The sequence below is a fragment of the Pleurodeles waltl genome, chromosome 11 (genome assembly GCF_031143425.1).
Source record: "Pleurodeles waltl isolate 20211129_DDA chromosome 11, aPleWal1.hap1.20221129, whole genome shotgun sequence".
Lineage (NCBI taxonomy): Eukaryota > Metazoa > Chordata > Amphibia > Caudata > Salamandridae > Pleurodeles > Pleurodeles waltl.
In genome coordinates this window covers 124,283,513-124,309,406 of record NC_090450.1, presented here as the reverse complement: position 1 = coordinate 124,309,406, position 25,894 = coordinate 124,283,513, and the positions used below count along the sequence as shown (strand labels likewise).

The 25,894-nt window shown below is 43.6% G+C and overlaps 1 protein-coding gene across 2 annotated transcripts in view; it reads left to right on the top strand.

Moving 5' to 3' along the window:
• Nucleotides 1-11,148: 11,148 nt before the first annotated feature.
• NMD3 (NMD3 ribosome export adaptor) overlaps nucleotides 11,149-25,894 on the top strand; it is a 167,043-nt gene continuing 152,297 nt past the window's right edge. Inside the window, exons 1-3 of one of the 2 annotated variants that reach the window (XM_069213234.1) lie at nucleotides 11,149-11,280; nucleotides 21,983-22,041; nucleotides 22,988-23,122. In XM_069213234.1, coding sequence (XP_069069335.1) covers nucleotides 21,998-22,041; nucleotides 22,988-23,122 — 179 coding nt within the window. In that variant the 5' untranslated portion in view covers nucleotides 11,149-11,280; nucleotides 21,983-21,997. Of the gene's footprint in view, nucleotides 11,281-18,270; nucleotides 18,363-21,982; nucleotides 22,042-22,987; nucleotides 23,123-25,894 lie in introns of those variants that run through there. The other variant, XM_069213235.1, reaches the window with a different exon arrangement.

Below are 25,894 nucleotides of genomic sequence, written 5' to 3'. Positions count from 1 at the left end.
AGTTTATTTCTTCTTTGTGTTCTAGTGCAAAGGTTTTGCTTCCTTTGCTGTGGATCCTTGAGGTTTTGGCAGTATTTGACCTGCGGTTTGCATAGTTGCATGTTTTAGGTAAGTAAAATCAATTTACTCATGCAGGAATGACATGTTTGTATGTGGTGTACTAAATGCAGGATTGTGTGTGAAATTGTCCTTAGATTTGTGCACAATGATATTTGTGTTGTCTTATGTCTAATTTGCTTTTCTTTTTTTCTTTTTAGTGGGATATCATTGGTGATTGCTGTGTCTGTGCAGAATAGTTGCTGGTGAGTCTAGCTTTTTCAGGCAAGTGAGTGGTTTAGTTTCTTAGTGCATAACTCTTTGTGATAAAGCTACACTTTGTTTATTACTTATTTTAGACAGTGCTGGTTGTTGGCAATCCATTTGCTGTTAGAAAGGATTATGGCTAGCGCAAACTGACCGCTCAGCAGGTTGTTGGCATGCTTTTTGAGTTATGATTATGAGACTGACTCTGCATCTGAGGCAGAGGAGGGAGTGAGAGATTCTGGCAGTGAGTTTTTTTGTCCGAGAGAGTTCTTCTGATGAGGAAGCCACTCTCAGTGCAGATGAAGGGCCTGTTTTAGAAGAGGACATTGATGTGCCAAGAGTGCAGCAGCCTGGGGATGAAGGATTTCCCATTGGAAGACCTGACACCTGGATTGCCCCAAACATGGAGCAGCCACAGTTACCTGCATTTACTGGTTTCCCAGGGTGTAGAGTCACTACAGAAAACTTTTTGCCTGTCAATTTCTGTCACTTGTTTATGGACGATGTATTTTTGGAAGAGATTGTTGAGCAGACTGATTTGTATGCAGAGGCGTATTTGAGGGACAACGCTTCCAGATTTAGGACTCAGTCTGGAGCTACCCAGTAGGTTCCCACAAATCTGGAAGAGATGAAAATGTTTTCAGGTTTGACTTTTTTGATGGGGTGGATAAGGAAGCCGTCACTGGCTTCTTATTGGTCTACTAGTCCCTTGATGGCAACGGCTATATTTCCTGCAACCATGACTTGTAATTGCTATTTGCTTCTTCTTTGGATGCTGCAATTTGTTGACAATGCTTTAGCCTTGCCACAAGATCACACTGATTGTGACCGTCTTTTTACGATTAGGCCTGTCCTTGAGCATTTTGTAGATCGGTTTTCAGAGGTGTATGTTCCAGGCAAAGAGATAAATGTGGACGAGTCTTTGGTCCTGTTCAAGGGGCATTTGGTTTTTAAGCAGCACATTCCTAGCAAGAGGGCACGATATGGAATTAAATTGTATATGCTGTCAGAAAGTAGTACAGGATACGTGTATAATTTCCGGGTCTACACTGGTAAGGATTCCAGTATTGACCCCCCGGGTTGTCCGCCCACTTTTGGAGTTACTTGGGAAATTGAGTAGGAACTTGGTAGACGACTGTTTAACAAAGGTCATCACTTGTATGTGGATAATTTCTACACTGGAGTGCAGTTGTTCAAGGAGTTGTTTAGAGTGGACACTGTTGCTTGTGGCACAATCCGTTCTAACCGGAAAAGCTATCCAAGGGAGCTTGCCTGTAAAAAACTTGAGGGGACAGTGCAGTGCCTTGCGGAATAATGAGCTGCTAGCTCTGAATTTTTCAGGCAGGAGGGATGTGTACATGCTAACTACCAACCATGATGAGAGTACTTCCCTTGTGAATGTTTGGGGTCAGGTCGCCGAAGTGCGCAAACCTGTGTTCACTTTGGACTACAATAAGCACATGGGTGGTGTTGATAGAGTAGATCGGAGATTGGAACCTTACACTGCTCTTCGTAAGTCTTACGTGTGGTATAAAAAGTTGGCCATACTTTTATTTCATTTGGGAACTTTTAATGCTTTTATTGTGTTCAAGGACTGTTCATCTGAGTCAAGGATAAAAAAATAAAAAAATTCAGGAGTCAATGATAGAGAGCCTTATTGTGGTGAAACAGGCAAGAGTTCCTAGAGTAGCAGTGGTGGAGGATGTGGCTAGATTGAAAGATCGCCACTTTGCAGATCACATTCCTCCCACTCCCAAAAAAGAGTTGCCCACTAAGAAATGTAGAGAATGTGCCGAAGAGGTATCCGGAGGGAGAGCCGGATGTACTGCCCTGATTGCCGTTCAAAGCCTGGGCTGCGTGTGGCCGGCTGTTTCAGGAGTTACCACACCCAAAAACAATTTGGGGAAATACAGTGAGCGTAAACTGCCTGCTTTATATTTTCAGCCGTTCAGTTTCACATTTCTGTCATATTTTCAGTTAGAGCTTTTGTGTTTGTAGTTTTGTACTTATTTTATAATTAGTTAGTGGTTTCTTTGTTGTTTATAAACAAACAAAAAAAAGTGATGGCGGTGTGTGTTGAGTGGCGCTTGGCTGGAAGTGTGTGTGCAGTGGCGCTTGGCTGGCGGTGTGTGTGGAGTGGCGCTTGGCTGGCGGTGTGCGTGGGGTGGCGCTTGGCTGGCAGTGTGCGTGGGGTGGCGCTTGGCTGGCGGTGTGCGTGGAGTTGTGCTTGGCTGGCGGTGCCAGCCAAACGTCAGTCCACACACTCCCATCAGCTAGTGTGATTGCTGTATCAGGCATGTGGGTGTATGTAAGTGACGGGTCCTTGAGTGGTGCTGTCGATGCGACTGCTGTAATGTGCTGGGCCCGTGGCTGGCGGCATGAATGGTTTTGTGCATGTCATGTATGAAAGGTGTGTGAATGGACTGTAAAGCGGTTGGTGCCTTGACGCAGCTTTACAGCTCACGAGCTGTGAGTCATTGGTTCCGGTTTTTTTGGCCTTTCAGTTATTAACAGTGCATTTCATTTTTGTGAAATGTTTTGTTAATAAAATGTGATCTACTGACCCATCACTCACCCTCGTGTCAAATCCAACCAGTATTTGTGGTAAAAATGACAAAACCTGCTCTGCTATAATCAGGCGTCCCAGCACAACCGTGACACGCTAGGTGTCTCAGGAGGGAGCCGATGATGAAGCATGCCACCAACTTGGTTGGTGGGTGAGGGGTCATTTTAACATAACCTAAGTGCGTTCTTTTCACAGTTTTACTGTTTGGAACGTCACAGAAGTATGTGGACACATCAAAATGATATATTACAAAACTACCTGTGCTTGTGGGTAGGGTGCACCTATGTTTTTACTCCATCTAGGGAAACCTACCAAACCCAGACATTTTTCAAAACTAGACACCCCAAGGAGTCCAGGGAGGTGTGGCTTGCGTGGATCCCCCAACATTTTCTTACCCAGACTCCTCTGCAAACCTCAAAATTTGCTTAAAAAACATATTTTCCTCACTTTAATTTGTAGGATCACCGCTCCAGCACACATTTCCTACTCCCCAGCAGTCCCCTCAGTCTCCCTAGTAAAATTATACCTCACTTGTGTGGGTCCCCAAAGCAGAATCAGCCTAAAGATGTATAAAATAAAAATATGTGCTTATCAACTCGCTGTGCTATCCCCTCAATCTCTCCAGGTTTTCGGCCTTTTTCTGTTGCAGCTACCTGGGCCCCCAAATAAGTGAGGTATAATTTTTATCGGGAGACTTGGGGGAACGCTGGGTGGAAGGAAATTTGTGCCTCCTCTCTGGTTCCTGAACTTTCTGTCACCGAAATGTGAGGAAAAAGTGTTTTTTAGCCAAATTCTGAGGTTTGCAATGGATTCTGGTTAAGAAAACACTGGGGATCAATGCAAGTCACACCTCCCTGGACTCCCTCGGTGTCCAGTTTTCAGAAATGTTTGGGTTTGGTAGGTTTCCCTATATGGCTGCCGAGCTCAGGACCAAAAACACGGTCCACCCCCAAAAAAATCAGTTTTTTTGTATTTTATAATTTTGATGTGTCCACATAGGGTTTTGGGGCTTTTCCTTTCGCTGGACCTAGGCCTTCCCACAGAAGTGAGGTACCATTTTTATCGGGAGACTTGGGGGAACGCTGGGTGGAAGGAAATCTGTGTCTCCTCTCAGATTCCAGAACTTTCTGTCACCGAAATGTAAGGAAAAGGTGTTTTTTTTAGCTAAATTATCGGGTTTGCAAAGGAGTCTGGGTAACAGAACCTGGTGAGAGCCCCACAAGTCACCCCATCTTGGATTCCCCTAGGTGTCTAATTTTCAAAAATGCACAAGTTTGGTAGGTTTCCCTAGGTACTGGCTGAACTACAGGCCAAAATCCACATCTAGGCACTTTGCAGAAAACAGCTCTATTTTCTTTTGGAAAATGTGATGTGTCCACGATGTGTTTAGGGGCATTTCCTGTCGCGGGCACTAGGCCTACCCACAGAAGTGAGGTACCATTTATATCGGGAGACTTGGGGGGAACGCTGGGTGGAAGGAAAGGTGTGGCTCCTCTCAGATTCCAGAACTTTCTGTCACTGAAATGTAAGGAAAAAGTGTTTTTAGCCATATTCTGAGGTTTGCAAAGGATTCTGGGTAACAGAACCTGGTGAGAGCCCCACGTCACCCCATCTTGGATTCGCCTAGGTGTCTAGTTTTCAAAAATGTGCAGGTTTGGTAGGTTTCCCTAGCTGCTGGCTGAGCTAGAGGCAAAAATTCACAGCTAGGCACTTTGCAAAAAACAGCTCTGTTTTCTTTGGGAAAATGTGAAGTGTCCATGTTGTGTTTTGGGGCATTTCCTGTCACGGGTGCTAGGCCTAACCACACAAGTGTAGTACCATTTTTATCGGGAGACTTGGGGGAATGCTGGGTGGAAGGAAATTTGGGCTCCTCTCAGATTCCAGAACTTTCTTTTGCCAAAATGTGAGGAAAAAGTGTTTTTTTTGGCCAAATTTTGAGGTTTGCAAAGAATTCTGGGTAACAAAACCTGGTGAGAGCCCCACAAGTCACCCCATCTTGGATTCCCCTAGGTGTCCAGTTTTAAAAAATGCAGAGGTTTGGTAGGATTCCCTGGGTGCCGGCTGAGCTAGAGGCCAAAATTCACAGCTAGGCACTTTGCAAAAAACAGCTCTGTTTTCTTTGGGAAAATGTTATGTGTCCACGTTGTGTTTTGGGGCATTTCATGTCGCGGGCACTACACCTATCCACACAAGTGAGGTACCATTTTTATCGGGAGACTTGGGGGAATGCTGGGTGGAATGAAATTTGTGGCTCCTCTAAGATTCCAGCACTTTCTGCCACCGAAATGTGAGGAAAAGGTGTTTTTTTGGCGAAATTTTGAGGTATGCAAAGTATTCTGGGAAACGGATCCTGGTGACAGCCCCACAAGTCACGTCATCTTGGATTCCCCTAGGCATCTAGTTTCGAAAATGCACAGGTTGGTAGGTTTCCCTAGGTGCCGGCTGAGCTGGAGGCCAAAATCCACAGCTAGGCACTTTGCAAAAAACAGCTCGGTTTTCTCTGGGAAAACGTGAGGTGTCCACGTTGTGTTTTGGGGCATTTCCTGTCGCGGGCACTAGGGCTACCCACACAAGTGAGGTACCATTTTTATCGGGAGACTTGGGGGAATGCTGCATGGAAGGAGATTTGTGACTCCTCACAGAATCCAGAACTTTCGGTCACCGAAATGTGAGGAAAAGGTGTTTTTTTGGGCCAAATTTTGAGGTTTGCAAAGGATTCTGGGTAACAGAACATGGTGAGTGCCCCACAAGTCACCCCATCTTGGATTCCCCAAGGTGTCTAATTTTCAAAAATGCATAGGTTTGGTAGGTTTCCCTAGGTGCTGGTTGAGCTAGAGGCCAAAATCTGCAGCTAGACACTTTGCAAAAAACACGTCAAATTTCAATGTAAAAATGTGATGTGTCCATGTTGCATTTTCTGTTGCGAGCATTAGGCCTACCCGCGTAAGTCAGGTACCATTTTTTTCGGGAGACTTGGGGGAACACAGAATAGCAAAACAAGTGTTGTTGCCCCTTGTCTTTCTCTACATCTTTTCCTTCCAAATGTAAGACAGTGTGTAAAAAAAGATGTCTGTTTAAGAAATGCCCTGTAATTCACATGTTAGTATGGGCACCCCGGAATTTAGAGATGTGCATATAACCACTGCTTCTCAACACCTTATCTTGTGCCCATTTTGGATATAGAAAGGTTTCCTCGATACCTATTTTTCAGTCTTTATATTTCACCAAATGAATTGCTGTATACCCGGTGTAGAATGAAAACCGATTGCAAGGTGCAGCTCATTTATTGGCTCTGGGTACCTAGGGTTCTTGATGAACCTACAAGCCCTATTTATTCCCGCAACCAGAATAATCCAGCAGACATAACAGTATGTTGTTTTAAAAAATCTGACATTGCAGGAAAAAGTTACAGAGTAAAACATTGAGAAAAATTGCTGTTTTTTTCACCTCAATTTCAATATTTGTTTATTTCAACCTTGTAGGATCTACACAAATGACCACTTGCTGAATTCAGAATTTTGTCTACTTTTCAGAAATGTTTAGCTTTCTGGGATTCAGCATTGTTTTTTATATCCATTTCTATCACTAAGCGGAAGGAGGCTGAAAGCACAAAAAATAGTACAAATGGACTATGTCCCAGGAAAATGCCAAAAATGTGTTGAAAAATTGGGTTTTCCGAATCAAGTCTGCCTGTTCCTGAAAGCTGGGAAGCTGGTAATTTTAGCACCACAAACCCTTTGTTGATGCCATTTTCAGGGGGAAAACATCAGCCTTCTTTTGCAGCCCTTTTCCCCATTTTTTTTTTTAAAACCAACTTTTTGCTGTATTTTGGCAAATTTCGTGGTCTCCTTCAGGGGAACCCACAAACTCTGGGTACCTCTACAATCCCTAGGATGTGGGAAAAATAGGGCACAAATTTGGCATGGGTAAATAATATGCACAAAAAGTTATGAGGGCCCAAGCACCAACTGCCCCAAATACCCCCAAAAAAGGGCTAGCACCTGAGGGAGAAAAGGCCTGGCAGCGAAGGTTGTTAACCTGTTCTGTGCCTTGGACGAGATCATCTCGTCCAAGGCTACAGGTCCCCTGTGACTTGGACGAGATCATCTCGTCCAAGGCACAGGGGAACTTGGGGGAGCACTAGCGCGCCCCCCCAAGGTGGGGATGGAAGGGGAAGACCTTCCCCTTCCACCCCCACCCCCCCTGTGACGTCAGCGCGCGAGCGCGCGCTGATTAGTCACAGGGGCCTCACCCATTGCGCTGGAAGCAGAGCTTCCAGCGCGATTGAAAGAGAAATGCTAAGCATTTCTCTTTCAATCACGTGGGGGAGGGCCGGAGGGGCTTCAAAGGGAAGGAAATGTATTTCCTTCCCTTTGAAGTCTCTCCGAGGGTTTCAAAAGCCAGATTGCTTGCAATCCGGCTTTTGAAACACCACTAGACACCAGGGATTTTTTTTTTTGGTGTGATATTGTCATAAGGGAGCGACCCATTGGGCAAGGGTCGCTCCCAGGGGGGGCATGTTTTCGGGAAGGCCTTTTCTGCCCAGATCGGCCGAAACCTCTAGGCACCAGGGATAAAGTTTTTTTTTTTTTTTTTAGGTGGGGAGCGACCCCTTAGGCAAGGGTCGCTCCCCTTGGGGGAAAATTATATTTAGGCCATTTCTGCCCCCCTTGGGGGGCAGATTGGCCTATTTTAATGAGGCCAATCTGACCCCAAGGGGGGCAGAAACCACTAGACACCAGGGAGTTTTTTCTTTGCATGAATTTCACGCAAGGGGAGCGACCCCTTAGGCAAGGGTCGCTCCCTGGGGGGGCAATTTATTTTAGGCCATTTCTGCCCCCCCCCCTGGGGGCAGATCGGCCTATTCCTAGGCCGATCTGCCCCCGGGGGGGCAGAAACCTCTAGGCGCCAGGGCAAAAAAAAATTTGGTGTTTTTTTTTTTTTTGTTTGTTTGTTTTTTTAGAGATGGGTAGCGACCCATCAGGCAAGGGTCGCTGCCCTGGGGGGCAGATTGTATTTAGGCCATTTCTGCCCCCCTTGGGGGCAGATTGGGCGATTTTAGGTCAATCTGCCCCCAAGGGGGCAGAAACCACTAGGCAACTGGGATTTGTTTTTTGGCGCCAATGTCACGAAGGGGGAGCGACCACGTAGGCAAGGGTCGCTCCCGGGGGGTGGGGAGGGTTGGGGGGGCAAATTTATTTTAGGCCATTTCTGCCCGGCGCCAGGGGGAAAAATTAATTTGTGGGTTTTTTTTTGTTTGTTTGTTTTTTTTAGAGATGGGGAGCGACCCATCAGGCAAGGGTCGCTCCCCTGGGGGGCAAATTGTATTTAGACCATTTCTGCCCCCCTGGGGGCAGATTGGCCGATTTTAGGTCAATCTGCCCCCAAGGGGGCAGAAACCACTAGGCATCGGGGTTTTGTTTTTTGGCACCAATGTCACGCAAGGGGAGCGACCCCGTAGGCAAGGGTCGTTCCCGGGCAGAGGGGGTTTGGGGGGGGTCAAATTTATTTTAGGGCATTTCTGTCCCCCCCCCCCTCCCAGGGCCGGCTGAGCTAGAGGCCAAACTCCACAGGTAGGCACTTTGCAAAAAACACCTCTGTTTTCGGTGAAAAAATATGTTGTGTCCACGTTGTGTTTTGGGCCATTTCCTTTCGTGGGCGCTAGGCCTACCCACAGAAGTGAGGTACCATTTTTATCGAGAGACTTAGGGGAACGCTGGGTGGAAGGAAATTTGTGGCTCCTCTCAGATTCCAGAACTTTCTGCCACAGAAATGTGATGAACATGTGTTTTTTTAGCCAAATTTTGAGGTTTGCAAAGGATTCTGGGTAACAGAACCTGGTCCGAGCCCCACAAGTCACCCCATCTTGGATTCCCCTAGGTCTCTAGTTTTCAGAAATGCACAGGTTTGGTAGGTTTCCCTAGGTACCGGCTGAGCTAGAGGCCAAAATCTACAGGTAGGCACTTCGCCAAAAACATCTCCTGTTTTCTTTCAAAAATTTGGATGTGTCCACGTTGCGCTTTGGGGCGTTTCCTGTTGCGGGCGCTAGGCCTACCCACACAAGTGAGGTATCATTTTTATCAGGAGACTTGGGGGAACGCTGGGTGGAAGGAAATTTGTGGCTCCTCTCAGATTCCAGAACTTTCTGCCACAGAAATGTGAGGAACATGTGTTTTTTTAGCCAAATTTTGAGGTTTGCAAAGGATTCTGGGTAACAGAACCTGGTCCGAGCCCCGCAAGTCACCCCTCCTTGGATTCCCCTAGGTCTCTAGTTTTCAGAAATGCACAGGTTTGGTAGGTTTCCCTAGGTGCCGGCTGAGCTAGAGGCCAAAATCTACAGGTAGGCACTTCGCATAAAACACCTCCTGTTTTCTTTCAAAAATTTGGATGTGTCCACGTTGCGCTTTGGGGCGTTTCCTGTCACGGGCGCTAGGCCTACCCACACAAGTGAGGTATCATTTTTATCGGGAGACTTGGGGGAACATAGATTAGCAAAACAAGTGTTATTGCCCCTTGTCTTTCTCTACATTTTTTCCTTCCAAATATAGGAGTGAGTGTAAAAAAGACATCTATTTGAGAAATGCCCTGTAATTCACATGCTAGTATGGTCACCCCGGAATTCAGAGATGTGCAAATAACCACTGCTCCTCAACACCTTATCTTGAGCCCTTTTTGGAAATACAAAGGTTTTCTTGATAGCAATTTTTTACTCTTTATATTTCAGCAAATGAATTGCTGTATACCCAGTATAGAATGAAAACGCACTGCAGGGTGCAGCTCATTTATTGGCTCTGGGTTCCTCAGGTTCTTGATGAACCTACAAGCCCTATATATCCCCGCAACCAGAGGAGTCCAGCAGACGTAACGGTATATTGCTTTCGATAATCTGACATTGCAGGGAAAAGTTACAGAGTAAAACATAGAGAAAAATTTATGTTTTTTTTCACCTCAATTTCAATATTTTTCAGTTGTTATTTTCTGTAGGAAACCCTTGTAGGATCTACACAAATGACCCCTTGCTGAATTCAGAATTTTGTCTACTTTTCAGAAATGTTTAGGTTTCTGGGATCCAGCATTGGTTTCATGCCCATTTCTGTCACTAACTGGAAGGAGGCTGAAAGCACAAAAAATTGCAAAAATGGGGTATGTCCCAGTAAAATGCCAAAATTGTGTTGAAAAATTTGGTTTTCTGATTCAAGTCTGCCTGTTCCTGAAAGCTGGGAAGCTGCTGAGTTTAGCACCGCAAACCCTTTGTTGGTGCCATTTTCAGGGGAAAAACCACAAGCCTTCTTCTGCAGCGACTTTTTCCAATTTTTTTGAAAAAAAATAAATTTTCACTGTATTTTGGCCAATTTCTTGGCCTCCTTCAGGGGAACCCACAAAGTCTGGGTACCTCTAGAATCCCTATGGCTTGGTTAGCTTATGTGGACAAAAAGTTATGAGGGCCTAAGCGCGAACTGCCCCAAATAGGCAAAAAAAGGCCTGGCACAGGAGGGGGAAAAGGCCTGGCAGCGAAGGGGTTAAACTTATTGCTTGACACAGCATTGCTGCGACTCTCACGCATTTCAAAACATGTAATTCGGGGAGGCCACGAAGAGACGCACAAGCGCACCGGTATTTCTGAGCTCCCCTCTGACGTGGGGGAGGCACTGACAGACGGGGAAGATCAGACGGTTAGAGCACACTAGCAGCCGGGGCAGTGGGAGGACGCCTCTCCGTGGTTCTCATCCCCCAGTCCGTCCGTTTGTGCCCTAGTAGCGGCTGCGCAGAGGAGAGCCTCCTGGGGGAAGCGGGGGCTTGTACTTTGGTGGCTGATCCAGTCCAGAACCCGGCCACTGCGACACCCTCTTGCACCCGCTGCTCCGCCATCCTCATCCCCCACTCCCGAACCCAGGAGGCTCACCTCTAAGGTATCCTGCCGCCGCACCCGCTGCTCCGATGGTTCTCATCCCCGTCGTCGGTTTATGCCCTAGCAGCGGGTCCAGGACGGAGGATGCCGCAGAGGAGAATCTCCTGAGAATATCCTGTCCAGGACCCGGTCTCTGGGTCATCCACCCGCCCCCACCCTCTTCTTCCAAAGAATGAAGAAAATGCATACTGCGCATGCGCACACGAGACAGTAGTTCACAGACGAGTGATGCCGAAAAATGCGTACTGAATATGCGTACAATGGTGCGCATGCGCATCGAGCGGTAGGGCTCAAACAAACGGGGAGCTGAGATCTACGGAACAGCTGCCTTCAGTATATGTTCTACCCTGCGATTGGCTGTTATGCGATCCGGAAGTGTTAACGCTCGTGAAAAATTCACCCTTTGGGAGATCAGTCACGGAGGAAGTAGTGTGCACATGGAACTCAATTTACTGATCGGCCTTCTAACAGACTAGTTGGCACCGAAGTTGGTTCTCCTGTGGTACGTTGTTTTTGTTTTCTGCTAATGCAGGAGCTCTGTTTTGTCCACGTTAAGTGCCAGTCCCTTTTCCAGTTTCAATTATAGCAGGTCGCTGACTACATGACTTTTCTAGTTGTATTCCAGCTACTTTTCTTACACTGAGGGAAATGGTGTTTGAAAACAGAAAACATGCTTACTGTTGGGCGTGGTTTTATTTTCTTAGTGTTTTGTGGAGTAATTTGCGGGACAACAGGTGAGTTACGTAGTACTTTATTTGGAGAGCACTTAACTGACTCCGTTCCTAACATTCTCGAACGTCATCAGTGTAAGTTACGGTTCCCAGATACCACAGTGTTATTCTTAACGAAATTGCTGTAGCCTTGTGGCCCACTGGTTGCGTTCTGGGTTAGTGGGGCTTCAGTTACGGTGCCAGTATCTCCTCTTGACCACATTGATTGTTTTTTTTTGTTTTTACAGATAGTCACCTTCCTCTATACTCAATTTCCCTTGTTTGCCAACATCGTGAGCATTTTCCGCTAATTCGTACTCGGGTTTCCACTGTTAACTCCTATTAATTTTGTTTTGATTTCCGTCAACGTTATTTGTAAAGCGTCTTAAAACACTTGGGTCGTATCGCGCTAAAGAAAAATTGTAAATAAATTGACGTATCCTGGTAAATACCTCATCAATCTTCTTAACATCCATAAACATGCTCATAAAATGGATGGAAGATCAATTGTGTATGTTCTGTGCAGTTATGAAACTGAACTTTCAGTTTTAGCAGAAGGAAGTTAAAGGAACAGAAATATCTATTCCGTAAGGGACCCTGCTTACCTCCTCCAAAATTTAAATGATCCCCTGACCGGTCACAATCTTCGCTTTCCTTTTGGGCAGAAAAGAAGCCAGTCACAAAACAGCCATGTCAAATTTTGTGCAGTGCTTCCCCCCCCCCCCGACAATTCTTTTACATTAAACACATCACGTGCTTGAACAGTATCTTTTCAAAGTCCGCTAGAGATAAATTAGTATAAGAACATTACTTGCATGTCTGGCGCTAAAGAATTTTACTCTGTCTTTGGTAATTTCTTTCACGGAGGTTTACAGCTCGATTGTATGTAGTCTAGTTGTATACCCCGTTGTTTCTGTTCCTAATTCGTATACAGACATTCTTCTCCTTCATTCGTCCGATCGCATCACACTGCACAAGGTGGTACCGTTATTTGGACATAGACTATAAGTCAGATAGTTTATTGCCCAGTTCCTTTTTGCCGTGTGACGTTCTGTTCTAAGACACATGAAGGTCGTCTAGTGTGCCTCATTTTTTAATGTAAAACCTACCCAACCTTTGGATTTATGATAATATAATGTCATCACTAGTCATCTGCAAGAATTTGATCGTGGTGATAAAATGTTTTGGATTTGCTACTACAATCCTTTGTTGTCACACATGCCCACAGTAAATTAAAATGCACGCCTTTGGAAGAAAGAGAAAAGGAGAGAAGCATGCTGGATCATTTGAGGAGAAGGAAACTGACATGTTAGCCTAGAAGTAGATGTTGTCCTAGTAATATATTCGGTGACCCTGTTAAGGCCGCCCTCGTATTCTCTACATTCCCAATTCCACTCCAGATACTTTAAAATACGTATGGAATTGTGACATTGTTATGACTGCTATAAGTAATTAAAATATACCTGACCCTTAGTAGCCTGGAGGTATTACTGAAGAGTTGAACAATGCTAATTAATATTTCCTTCTGAGTTCATACCCACAAGCCCTTCCATTAATGTCACTTATCTGAATAGGCATGCAAAAATGGAAAACAAAAATTCTGGGGGCATGCAGTTTCGTTCTGTGCTGCTGGACGTTTACTTCTTTCAGTGCAATGAGTTTGGAATGGGTGTTGGGAATGATGAGTATGTGAGGAGAAGCAAATAGGTTTTCCTTACCACAGAGTGATCTAAGTTTGATTTTTCCAAAAGAAAACCTGCTTGCCTTACCTAATTTTGAAGACCCGAATACTTGGATGCACATTTCCTGTAGACCGCCATGTTTGTGAAGTTTTTGCCAAGTCCTGCCATTCTTGTGAGCTTGTAAACTATGGTCTGTCATTGAATTAAGTATGTGTACATCTTTAGGTGCAGACGTGTTGTAAAACTGTGTTTATAAAATAAAGCCGTGCATCTTCATTACTGAGCATTGGCAAATTCGGTAGGTCTAACTGATAACATCTATTAACTTAATTTTAATTCACTGATCACTGCCGCCGTGTGAGCAGAGAGAAGTGCATTGCTATATTGGAAGAATATTTCTTTTTCTTTAAAAAAAAAAAGTAATTCCAAGATGACGGTCTGCGTATACACATGTGGCAACCACTTAGGACGGGATTTTAAGACCGAATGAAAAATACTTTCATGATAGCTGGTTCGCATATTCTCGCAATCATGGTGGCCGTATTGTGTTTTTTTTTTTTTCGTTTTTTTTTTTAGTATATGAATATTCGAAACGCAAAGAAATGGCCCACTTCCGCATGACAAATGTATATTTCATCCAGTCATTTGAGTATTTTTTTAATAGCGCCACAGTTGTGAAAGATATTTTGAGCACTTTACAGAGAACTGAGATACAGACAGGATGTAATTATTTTTCCTATTAGGTAAAAATGTAGCATAGATGAAGGTCGGCTACTGAAAAGACTTCTTATGAATGGATAATCTTAACACATACTCACGTGATAACTCATTCCCCTGTGCAAATCGCACTTAGCTGATCTGTGCGAAATATAATAAATGATAAACTGGATGAATCCTTCGTCAACTTCATTAAAATGTTAATCTGTAAAATTCAGTGTAGATGGAATGCTAGCAGTTCATGTGCACCCAACACTCACCCTGCTGCTTTCCTTTGTTCTTTGAGTCTTAAGTATTAGACATTTTTGAAACTCATGGAAAATTGGATGCATTTTTAAGTTAGCAGCAAAATCTATTGCCACTAGCACATTTAAAAATTTCAAGTATAGGGACAAGAATCTGGGCAATACCACCATTTTCATAACTGCAGTGCGCCCCGTCAGTGATAATAGCAACTTGGTCCACCAATCTATGGCTTCTTACAATTTTTGTAAAGCTCTGCCATAATTGTCTCTTATTACTGCTGTTGGGGATGTGTGCACCTGTACTTCCAAGTACCATACGTATTCTGTGACCCATTGTAATGGATACAGTGACTGCCCCTGTGTTGTGATAGGAGTAAGTGGAAATATAATGGATTTGTCCCAGTTTATGCATAACCCCAAGATATTACTGAACTGCTTTACTTCTTGCAACACTGGATCCAAATTGCGATCCCATATTGCATATATATATATGTGTGTGATCTGCATAGGGTGAAATTATTAATTTGGAAATTGCAGGCCGCGGTGTGCATGATATTCTCTTAGTGCACATGCCAGCGGTTCTGTCACAAGGGGCATACAGCAGCGGAGACCAGGGGTAGCCATGCTTGGTGCTTTGTGAATGTCGATAGAGGCTGTGATAGACCCATTGAGTCGGATGTGTGCTGAGGGCGTGTTATACAGTATTTGGTCTAATTTAAGGAGAATCTCGCCTACACCGATACGGTGGAGCACTGCCATCAGGAAGTCCCATTCAACCAAATCAAACTCTTTCTCTTTGTCAAGGAATATTACGGTGGCGTGTAGACCAGGGTCTGACTGTTGCATTACACCAAACAGTGTTCTAAGACTGAATGCTAAACTGGGTCTGGGACAAAGCCTGCTTGATCTGGGGCTACCACACCGGGCCGGAATGGGCCATGCCTACTAGCCAAAAAGTTTGGGTAGATCTTAGTGTCGTTGTTTAAGAGCAATAGAGGCTGGTAGGAGGAGGACTGATTTACCAGTTTACTCAAATTCAATAGTGTCACTAACAGGGCCTCTCGCATGGTGGGAGGCAAGATCCCGTCATTTACCATTTCTTGTATGATGTGATCAAATGTGAAATAAGTCGATCCTGAAATGACTTATAAAAAGCCACAGTCAGAATGTTGGTGACTTGCTGGAGGGCAAGTCCTTAATTGCTGCTCGAATTTCACCTGGGTTTGAAGACCCCATGAGGCATTTCCAGTGTCATTCGCAAGCCACTTCATTTCTGTATGAGTAAGGTAGTCTGTTACGTTGTTGGCACCCTGGTCCTATCGGGTGGGGGTGTCCCTTGCTCACTGTGCCACTGGATTGAATCTAGCCTAGCTGATGAGAGGTGATACACATAGCAGTTCGGGCTGGACTATTCCCATGGGGAACATGTTCAAGACTGATTTGCAAATGGCTAGGTCCAAACTGGGGGGTAGGGAGAGCATGGTGAGCAAAAGAATGATGGATTTAACCCAGATCTGTGACTGGGGGTGAGTGTTTGAAAAGGTTCAGCACTCTGTCCATCATCTTGTTGTGTTGTGACATTCTAAGTCTGCCAGATCTTTCTCCAGTGTTGAGCGACCCCAAATCGATCTCAGCATTCATGAGTGTTTTGAAATGGTGAAGTCTCTAATGTAAACTTTGAATGCCTCCAAAACTGTTGCAAACTTATCTGCTGAGCCCACACTGGTGGAGAAGAACTCTTCTACTGCTTGAGTCAGTTCCTACCAGAGTAGAGTCTTGAAGTAAATTTGGAGAAAATTGCCACAGAAATGCCAGTGGCCTGGGTGGGTGTAATGTCAAATCCATCTGTACTGGGAAATGGGCAGAGTAAGTGTGGGGGAGGACTCACATCTCACATGGGAGAATAGTCGCCACAACAATAGCTAGTAATTGATTTGTGTATGAAGATCATATGCCGATGAGTAGTGTGTGTAACCTGGCTGTAGTGGTGCTCTAGTCTGCCAGACGTCCACTAACCCACTGTCTGACGCTATGTCAATTATTGCGTGTGCAGCAGCCGAGGGTTGCCCCATTGTACCACTCTGGTGTGTAATGTTCTGTATGATTGTGGATTATCGTGATTTGGACCATGTACCCCCACCAGCTCCACTGTGAGATCATCCTTAGTGCATTGTGCTATCGCATACCTGCTGCCTAAATCAGTGCACAGCTCTTGCAATTGAATCCTCAGGCCCTACCTATCCATATGAGCACCCCTGAGCATGTTAGGTAAAAACAGCCACACAGTAGGTCCCCTGCAGTCTCCTATATGTCAGCTTTCTGCTCTCAGGTGCAAGGTAGGTTTCTTGCAATATGCCTACATCTGCTTTGTGCCTTTGGAGATACGCCATTACCTTATGCAATTTCCTGTGGTCGTTCAATCCGCGCACATTCCATGTTAAGCATCGTAACTTTGCTACGCCCTCAACAGGTCTCGTTGTCCTGAACTAGTCTGTTTCTTAAACAATATTATAGTTTTTAGTGCCCTAGCCTGGAAGTGCAACTCATGCCGATAACTCCGAGTTGAAAACTGTAACCCCACCACTCCCTCTACCCCCGTTATGCTTTTCCTCAACTGAGAAGGTGTTGTTGTACATCCCATTACCCTTCCCATCCCCAACACTTCAAACCTATGCAGTGTGGTTCACACATGGGGGCAGGTGCTGGTGGGTCAGCTTCTCAGGCTACGTCACATAGTACCAACTATGGGCAATTATTCGAAGTGTAAGGCATGCAAAAACCTGTGTCGAAGTCTAACTTTCCACTACTCCAGTGCCGTAGTATGATTGGACTACTCTTACCACATTCTGTCATCAACAGAGGCCCCATGACCAATGAGCAGGCCCCCCCAGGAGCCACCTAGTTAGCTGTATCTCCCAAAGCTAATAAGCAGTCTATGGTACAGTGCCCCAGTTGAATATAGTGCTTCACTCGCCCAGGGTAATAACCTGAAGAAACCAGTTTGGTCACAGTAGCACAGTCCGGAGAGCTATTTCTCCATCTTACGCATGCTCTCCGTGTCTCCCAGACATGCTTCGTAAGAGGGGCGAACAATCTTCTCACCTTCCGCACCTGTTGTGTGAAGTCAGGGTACAACGATATAGTGGAGCCCTCATGTCAAAGCTCCCTGAGTTATCTAGCTTTACACATCACAATCTCTGTAATTTAGTATTCTGGCTAAGATGGGTCGTGGCGCTGCCCTGGGATCGGCCGCATCACCAGCGAGCGGTGGGCGCATTCCACAATGAAGACATCAGAGAACGTCTCACGCCCCAATAGGTCCATCAGAACCGCTCCATGTTGGTGATATTAGTAGAGTCAGCGATTTCCCCACTATACTGAGATTGTTTCTCTGGGATTGAGCCCAGAGGTCTCCTGCTTTGGCCTGCACTGTTTGGAGGACCTTGTCAGTCCGTTTTTGTGCAGCAGATATGGTGACTTGTTTGTCTTCCGCTTTGGACACACGCCTCTCCACCATGTCCAACCTTTTATCCATGTGTTCAGGCATACCGTCCATTCCGTATGTAAGGGCATTGATTTTGCCGTCGATCTTGGTGAGGCTGTGTTGCATTGCCTCAAGAATTTGTTTCAATTCTATGTCCTTGACCGTACCCGAGGCCCCTTGTGCATTGCCTGTTGCCTCTCCATCTTCTTCTGGGAACTTTCTGAGGTCAAATTGCAGCTTATCAGGGGAGGGACATGCTCACTCCGTGCCCCTGCTGCTCCACTTCTAAGCCCACCACCTGACCCTAGGAAGGCCTCACTGTCCGGCACACGATCCGCTCATTATTGTCGGGTTCTCAGGTGGTCTCGAATCTTGCAGCGGGCATTGCTTCATCAGGGCCAATAATGTAAATCGTGCGGTGGTGGTTTTTAATGCAGGATTTTTGAGGGTTGATTTATCGGCCCGGAGAGCTGGCCTAGGCAGCAGCTGTCTTCGTATGCGGCAATCTCTGCCCCACAACCATCCTGTATATATTTCTTAGCAAACATATACACGCCTTTAATCTATGCATGTGCATCATTTAGTTTGGGAGATGCTATTTGCTCATGCACTGATTGAGCGTTCTGTGGCTCGTGTTGCAGGAGGAGGAGCTAGTGCAAGCATCGAAGTGCTGCAAGTACGGTGAGCGAGAGAGCAGTGTGACCCAGAGCCGCAGGGTAGCAGCATCACTGTGCCACTAAGCCACTGTGAGTGCCAAATCATTTGTTGTCTGCTTCCTGCCACCGCCTGCCACTTGTTCGTTACCTGTTTGTGTATGTGCTCTCGGTCACTGCCCTTTGGATAAAGCGGTCGGCAGTGGAGGTGAAGTGGAATGAGCTCCAGCCCCAGCCTGCCCCTGCATTTTTTACCGCCATTGGGCTTGGTGAGGCCGCAAGGTGAGGAGGGGGGAAGGACCCCGTCTGAGTGGAGAGGTTGGGGACTGTTGGTAGAAAGAAAGCACACTGAGGAAAGTGCAGTGGGGCTGCAAAGTTGAGGGCAGTGGTGCAACTTCAACACCACAAAGAATTACCCCACAAAAATATTCGGGTGATTCTACTCCTGAATTAGAAAAAGACTTGAACAGTACTAGGGACAAGGTTTTCAGAAAGTGTTCACATGCAGTTTATGTTGGACTACAGTTTTAGTCCTTGCTTGGTGACTGCTTTTACTCTGTAACCAGCTGCATGCAATTTAACATAAATGAAAATATATGGTGGGCCTGAGGGTGCAGCAAGAGGCAGAGGAGACAGGCTACAGTAGAAATAAGGAGGCATAGTAAACAGAAACCAAAGGTAGCCGGGGCAGAGGTGCCAGGGAAAGCAGCAGGAGCCCTTTCACTGTACCAGTTTTCTTTTACATTTTGTAGGGGCCTTTGTGAAACTTTCATATTTTTTGTTATATGTGGCATTGTAAAACGGCAATGTTTTCAAACAGCAAAATCATAAATTCTTGGGGGCCTGAAAAGAAGTGCTGTTCAGTGGCAGGGATTGTAGGCCAGTGCTTTACCAAGACGTTTTTTCTTTTTCATTTGTACTTTTTAAAACTTTTTTACTTCATCTTTGTGTGTTTAAACTTTCTTCAGGTTAATGCAAGTTGGAGCCAATATTACATTTTCTTTTTAACAATATGAATCATGTTTTCCTTGAAGCTAAAATATGTTCTAACCTGTTCGAAGTACACCTGTCTGTTAGGAAGCACCCTTATTGTTTTATTTAAATTGTTATTTTTTTCATTGTAAACGTTTTATTGCAAGCATATAGGTGCCATTTTAGCCAGCCTGTTTACTTTATATTTTTGTGGCAAATGCTTGCTGTAAAAAAAAAATCCATAACACCTAGGTGGCAAACGCAGACCTAATAGCTTTGCTAATGGTAGTCTCTTGTGGAGTTCTGTGAACTGTGGTGTTTAACAGCTTTCTGTCAGAAGTGCATGAATGAAAATTAGTGTGCTGCTCCCTTCCATACCTGAGTGATAACCAAGAACAAGGGCTTTATTGATAATTGAACTTCGGTTATACCATTATCACCAAGGTAGCCACTAGACCATATCTCTGTGGTAGACCACATCTCTACCTATTAAAGTCTTTCTGGCCTAAGGGTAACGGAGGTGATTCCTCTTCATGCTAGAACCCCCACAAGGCATGTAGGGCTGGTCTGCACAAAAAACCTGTGCTTCCCAGATATTATACTAAATTAGTCCAAGTGCACTCAATTATTATTTTTTCATTCCCATATCCAACCTCATAAAAATATACCTGTCCACTCGTTATGGTGAGTCAGATTTTATCAAGGCGAGTTATTTTTTGAGCCTATTGGCCTGTTCTGGTGAGTGAGCTTGAGCTGGCAAAGATACCTGTTAAAATAGCGTAGCGACCTTGTGTACCCATGGTTACGAAATTTGCATTATCTTTATTAATAATGACTGGCAAATTCTATTTGTAACACTGTTATAGAAATCTGAATGTCAGAGGGCATTCACCTGTCCCGCCTTGGAGTGGTTTTGTTACTGCCTTGCAGGCTGCCCCGGTTACATGGATAATCTCACTATTGCCTATATACTTCAGCGGGCACAAACTACTTTTTCTTTTGTCTCACTCCTTCCTGCCGAATGGCAACCATTTGCTTGCGAAAAATAAAAAGGAATGACAAGCAGGCCAAAAAAACATGGAACCAGTTCAACTTTTAGCATCACAGGGATGTCTAAATACAGCGGGCAGTCTTCCCTTGGGCAACATAAGTGGGTTTACTGCCTAATCCTGGATCACCACCATATTTTTTTCACTTATGCTCTGTACTGTCCTGTAAGTGCACACACGGTGTGCTTATATTTATTTTGTCTTCAGTTAATGTGAGAGAATTTAGGGCCAGATGTAGCAAAGGTTTTTACCCATTCTGTGTCTATGGGGAAAAAGTGTTCGTACATATGGCCCCTAGTATGTTTCAAGCGCTTTATTGTGTCGGAAAAACTCTGGCATGTTGTTTACTACAATGATATAATACTTGGACAGAGCCGCTTCAGACATTTCGAATTGCAGTCATTCTTCTCATGACCCAACCTACTGTTGTTTGGGCCAAGAGCGAAGGGACCCAGTCCAGGAAGGGGGAGAATGGCAGGTCTGTATTACCCCCATCCCGTGTGATTATTATTATTATTATTATTATTATTACATTTTTTTTAAAATCTTTAATTTTTTTTTTTTTTTTTTTTTTTTTTTAACTGGTACTTCGCTTCCATGTTCCATCTGCCCAGACCACCCCTCCCACCCACCACACTTCCCTGGATTATTGACAGTCAATAGCAATGAGAGTGATGTGTTAAGTACAGGATTTGGCTGGAAAGTAAGGGCCCTGCAGGTATGTGAATAGGGATTACACTAGATTATCCCCTCATCCTCCTAGGCCATGTTGAAAGGGCTTGGTAACAGGGAAGCAGGTTCGTCCCCCTTGTTGCTGTTGTTCTTTAGACAACTTTCCCACTCTCCTTGTCCATGGACGATGATTTTGGCGGTAGGAAATGTTTGTTTGAATTATATATCACTGAGCATGACAGAAATCTATTAGTGATGTCATTTATTAAACTTTGCCCAAGAGATTGAGAAGAGGGGGACAAACTGTTAATAAGTTATGAGAATGGGTGGAGGCTGGGAGGGCAGCACTCCTTTAGAGGAAGGCCAAGGCTGTGCAGGATGTTTATAAAAGGAAGATTGTGTGGGCTTATAGGTGTTTTCTCCTGTAATTAGATCTGTCTGGAAACTACTAAATAACATTTATATTATAGCTAAACTTCAACTATTAAAATTAATTTTAAATATGCATGTGGTTGCAATGCAGAGTTGTGTGATGAATTTCAGCTGAAGTATTTACAAATGAAATATCAACAAGCGAAATTAACACTGTGAACCCCTGTTTATTTTCCTCGAGTTTTTTTCCTCTGGTCCAGCGCTACATCACTTTGTAGTGTGGGTATGTTTTTTTTTTTTTTAATTCATTTTAATTGTGGTAAAGATATTAAATTGCTTTCTATATAGCACTTGTTAAAGCGGTTTTACTGCTCTCTAATGAACAGGGCTTCTTATTCTTGGAAATAAGAAAGTGTGTTGTTGACTGTAGAACCATGGCCGGATCAGTTAACTGGTTTTGCCGTGTAGGAATGACGTGTGTGACGCAAAACGAGTAGCAGGGAGTGTTAGGCTTGCAAAGTTATTTTACAGTCTAAAACTTAAATGTCTTTTGAGGCATTATTTTACAACCCACATATGTCAGTTTAGCCCATGAAGATAATTGAAATATGTAGCCTTAATTTTACCAAAACTGCTTTTATTTTTCAGGTAATTGGTATCAACATGGAGTACATGACAGGACCTCCCACTAGCAGCCAAGGAAACATGTATGTCAGTTGATATGTTGTTAAACATTGAAACTTAATGTGACCTATGTCACACAAATTCTATTGTTACTCTCTTGGGCATATAACTTCTACAGTGTGGTGGACGCTCAGGTTGTCCTGGAATGCTTAAAAAAATACCTTTCTACCTGTGCCTGCAATGGAACTTCCTGTTCCTTGTCCAGAAGCCACTAGTTCCATGTTCTTCCAGACCCTATGTTATTTTAACTGTTGTAAACATGTCTAATACGAATATGATATTGTGTCCACAGGTATGTCTTACCTCTAAGTGCTATGCTCCAGTGTAATTGTATATGTTGTTCAAAAGACAAGTGCACAAATTAGTACGTCATTAAGCTAGTCAGTTATACCACTTCAGAGACTTCTAGTTTGCGTTTCATTCTTCCAACGTTAAACTCTCATTTGCATAAGACACTCAATAACACAAAGTCAGGACGTGTAGGTTATTCTTACCTATATTTGATGTATACCCAAAACTGTACAGAGTATTTCTTCAAATTACACTAAATTCTTCATAAAAACAAAAATACCTCTTCGGACAGACGAATGGCCCATGGCAATTGAAGATTATCATGTTATAATCCTGATCACCCGGAGCATTCATCTTCCTGAAAATTGGGATGGAATATTAATAATGTAAAATATACTTGTGAAGCGCTTTACCACATTTCCCTGCACTCTGATACTATTCAGCCAGTGTAAAAGCTTTTTACAAATGTTCGTCAGGAACTCAATTTGTCATAAGATTAACCACCTTACAATATTTGCGCTTATTTATATTGTAGTTTTAATGTACATTGGGGCACATGTGCCCAGTTGGAAATGTTGTGCATGAGAACTACCTTGTAGAACTTGAGGTCAAAAATAACATTAAAACTTATTCATTTACAAAACTGACTCCTTGCTTTTGTATCTTCGTGTCTTCTAGCCTTTGCTGTCAGTGTGGCATCCCAATTCCACCAAATCCAGCAAACATGTGCGTGGACTGCTTAAGAACCCAAGTCGATATCAGTGAAGGCATACCAAAACAGGTCTCTGTTCATTTCTGCAAGCAGTGCGAAAGGTACAGTGGTTCTCTGTTTCCTATTATATTTGTTTCCATTCGAATTTTATCGGGTATATTACTCATACAAAACTGACAAATAACAATGAGTATAAAATGTGCGAATCCTGTATGTGATGATTTTTTTTGTTGGGGCTTGTAGCAGCCAGTGGTTATAGTGCTGTATCCTCTCTGTGTACTGTTAATAGTGGTGCCCAGGTCTATAGTGTTAATGCAGTCCGAATTTGATAACCAGGTTACTGCTATTAGAAACGTGAATCTCTTACGAACGATAGAGGATTAGTGGTCCAGATTTACTCCAGGAGTTGGAGACGTTAGAACCTCCGATACAAGGTGACACAGCAAATAACAGTCAGTCTCACCAATGTCCATTTACTGCTGTGTGTTTGGGACAATAGACTTATATTGATTAGCAGTTAAATCGATTAGTGATAATCCTTGAAAAGAAGACCAGAAGTGCTAGCAACGTATGGGGGAGAAAATCAGCCTAAACAGTATTGTAGTTCACTACAATTTTTTAAAAAACAAAACAAAAAAAATAAAACAAAAAATACACATGGCTAGTGTGGTCCTATAAAACGTGCTTTGAGTTAAGACTGAAATCTCGACCCTGTTCCTCTTGAAGATAGGTAGGCTCTCAGCCCATCAGTAAGGTGCTACTGTAAGGCTACTTCTCTGGCCTCGAAGAGTCTGGCCCAAACTGGACTGGCAGCTTAGCAAGGTGCTCAGTATGAAAACTATGGCGTTTTAAGGTTAAGTGCTGGAGCTAACCAGAGAATCTGCAATATTTATGATTTGGGCCCTTTGATCAGTAGTGGTTGGGGCGAAGGGAGTGGGAGAAATAAGCAATTGGGTGGATGAGTTTTACTTAAAGATGGGGAAAACTGCCCTGGACAAAGAAAAGGGCTGGTTCAGTTTCCATCGCGTACCACGTAGAACAGGTTGAGTGGTTGTTTGGGGGGAGTTGGGGGCGGGGGAAGGGGGGTTGAAATGTGCATGTCAGGCCTGAATGTCGTATAAGGGCATAGACAGACATCACAAAAGAAAATGCCCTTTTGTACAAATGGATGCCACCATTCACTAGCCATCATTAAACTACACCCCTACACCTTTAATACATGTCTGCAAGGAACGCAGTAATGAGACTGGGTCATCATTTCCTTGTGTGAACCGATAAGCAGGGGTATACAAGGGTAGTAGTAAAAACGTCTTTGCCACTGGTGTAGAATCGGGCTAAGTATTTTTTGTCTGTTTACATTATTTTTTTTTTTTTTTTTTTTTACCTGTATAAAAAAAGTTGTATTGTAAACCAAGATGAACGCATATCAATTTCTAAATTAGAAAACTGATTTAATTATTTACTGTTCAAAACAAAATCTAAATGAAGAAAGCTAACAATTTTCTTGTCAAAAGAATTGACATATACTTTACTAAAGGAGCAAATCAAACCTCTGGTTTTAAACGTATAGATCCTTTAAAATGAGATAAGCTGGTTTCAAACAAGTGTGCAGTTCCTCTTTTCTGTGTTAAACTACATAAAAGCGTCATATCAGTCAAATTACTGCCACCCGATGGCATGCAAAATGGCTTCCAGTCTGACATATATTTTATGGCTAAAATCAGAGCGCACGCCTACTATTCTTTTTGTCCCGATGTATACTTACTCTGACTCGCTGTGTAGTTCAAGAGAGCTACAGTATGGGTTATTGTGGTTTCTAGGCCAACGGTTGGATGCAGACGGTATGCCTAGGAGACTGATGAATGGCACCACTCATACTGCTTTCTACTGGCCTGATAAAATATGCCATTTCTAGTTGTTTCAACTCGTGCACCGGCACGCAGCATATTCCAGTAAAAATGAGTCCAACAGTATTGCAAAATTGTCAAAAGTCTTTTGACTTAACTCTAATGATGTCCACCTTTTTAGAAATGGGAAAAAGCACTCATTGCTCTCTTTTACAACCCATCTAAAATCCGGGTGCCAAAAACTATTATAGGCATTCAAAGAACAAAAAGGTTCAGCAAGTAGAACAAATTTTTCCAGAGAGAAAGAAAATAAAATCCAAGTATCCACATTCTAAAGCCGTTTCTTCGATAAATACGTAAATAAATCGTGCTCTACATTCCACCCCAAGTTAAATATTTAACAGCTTTAGTTCAAATTTCAGTTTTCCTCTCTATATAAATTATTAGAGATTTTCAACATGTTAATCGGTATTTATCTTTTTCCATAATTAGGTTTCAGCATTTGCATTTCTCATGTTGTAGTTATTCCCATTATGTCTGCAAAAGGTAAATGTTAATTCTCTAAATTCCGTTTGAGTAGGTGTTTCATTGCAGGAAATGTACTGGCCATAAGATATTCTGACAGCCAGCATCCGTTAAATGTAATGTTTATGGCATACTTATTTGTATCACATTCGCATATATTTCCCAGTTGCTGAAACTGAAGTGATCGAAGGTTCCATTTCAGTTCCTTGTTTTAATCGGGAATGAAGTCTGCAGTGCCCAGTGAGTTTAAAAATAGTATTTTTTTAGACTTTGAGTTCTTGACATTGCTAATACTCTGTAACCATAATGAAAACTTGTTACAATTCATAGGATACATTTGAACAAGCAGGCTGACACCTAGCACAGAGTCAGCATCTCCCAAAAATACGAGAACATCTGTGGCCTCATAATGGACAGCACAATTACTGATTTTCGTATTTTACATATCAACCGCATTTCCACATATGCATTATACCATAATTGGTTAACATTGTATTAGAA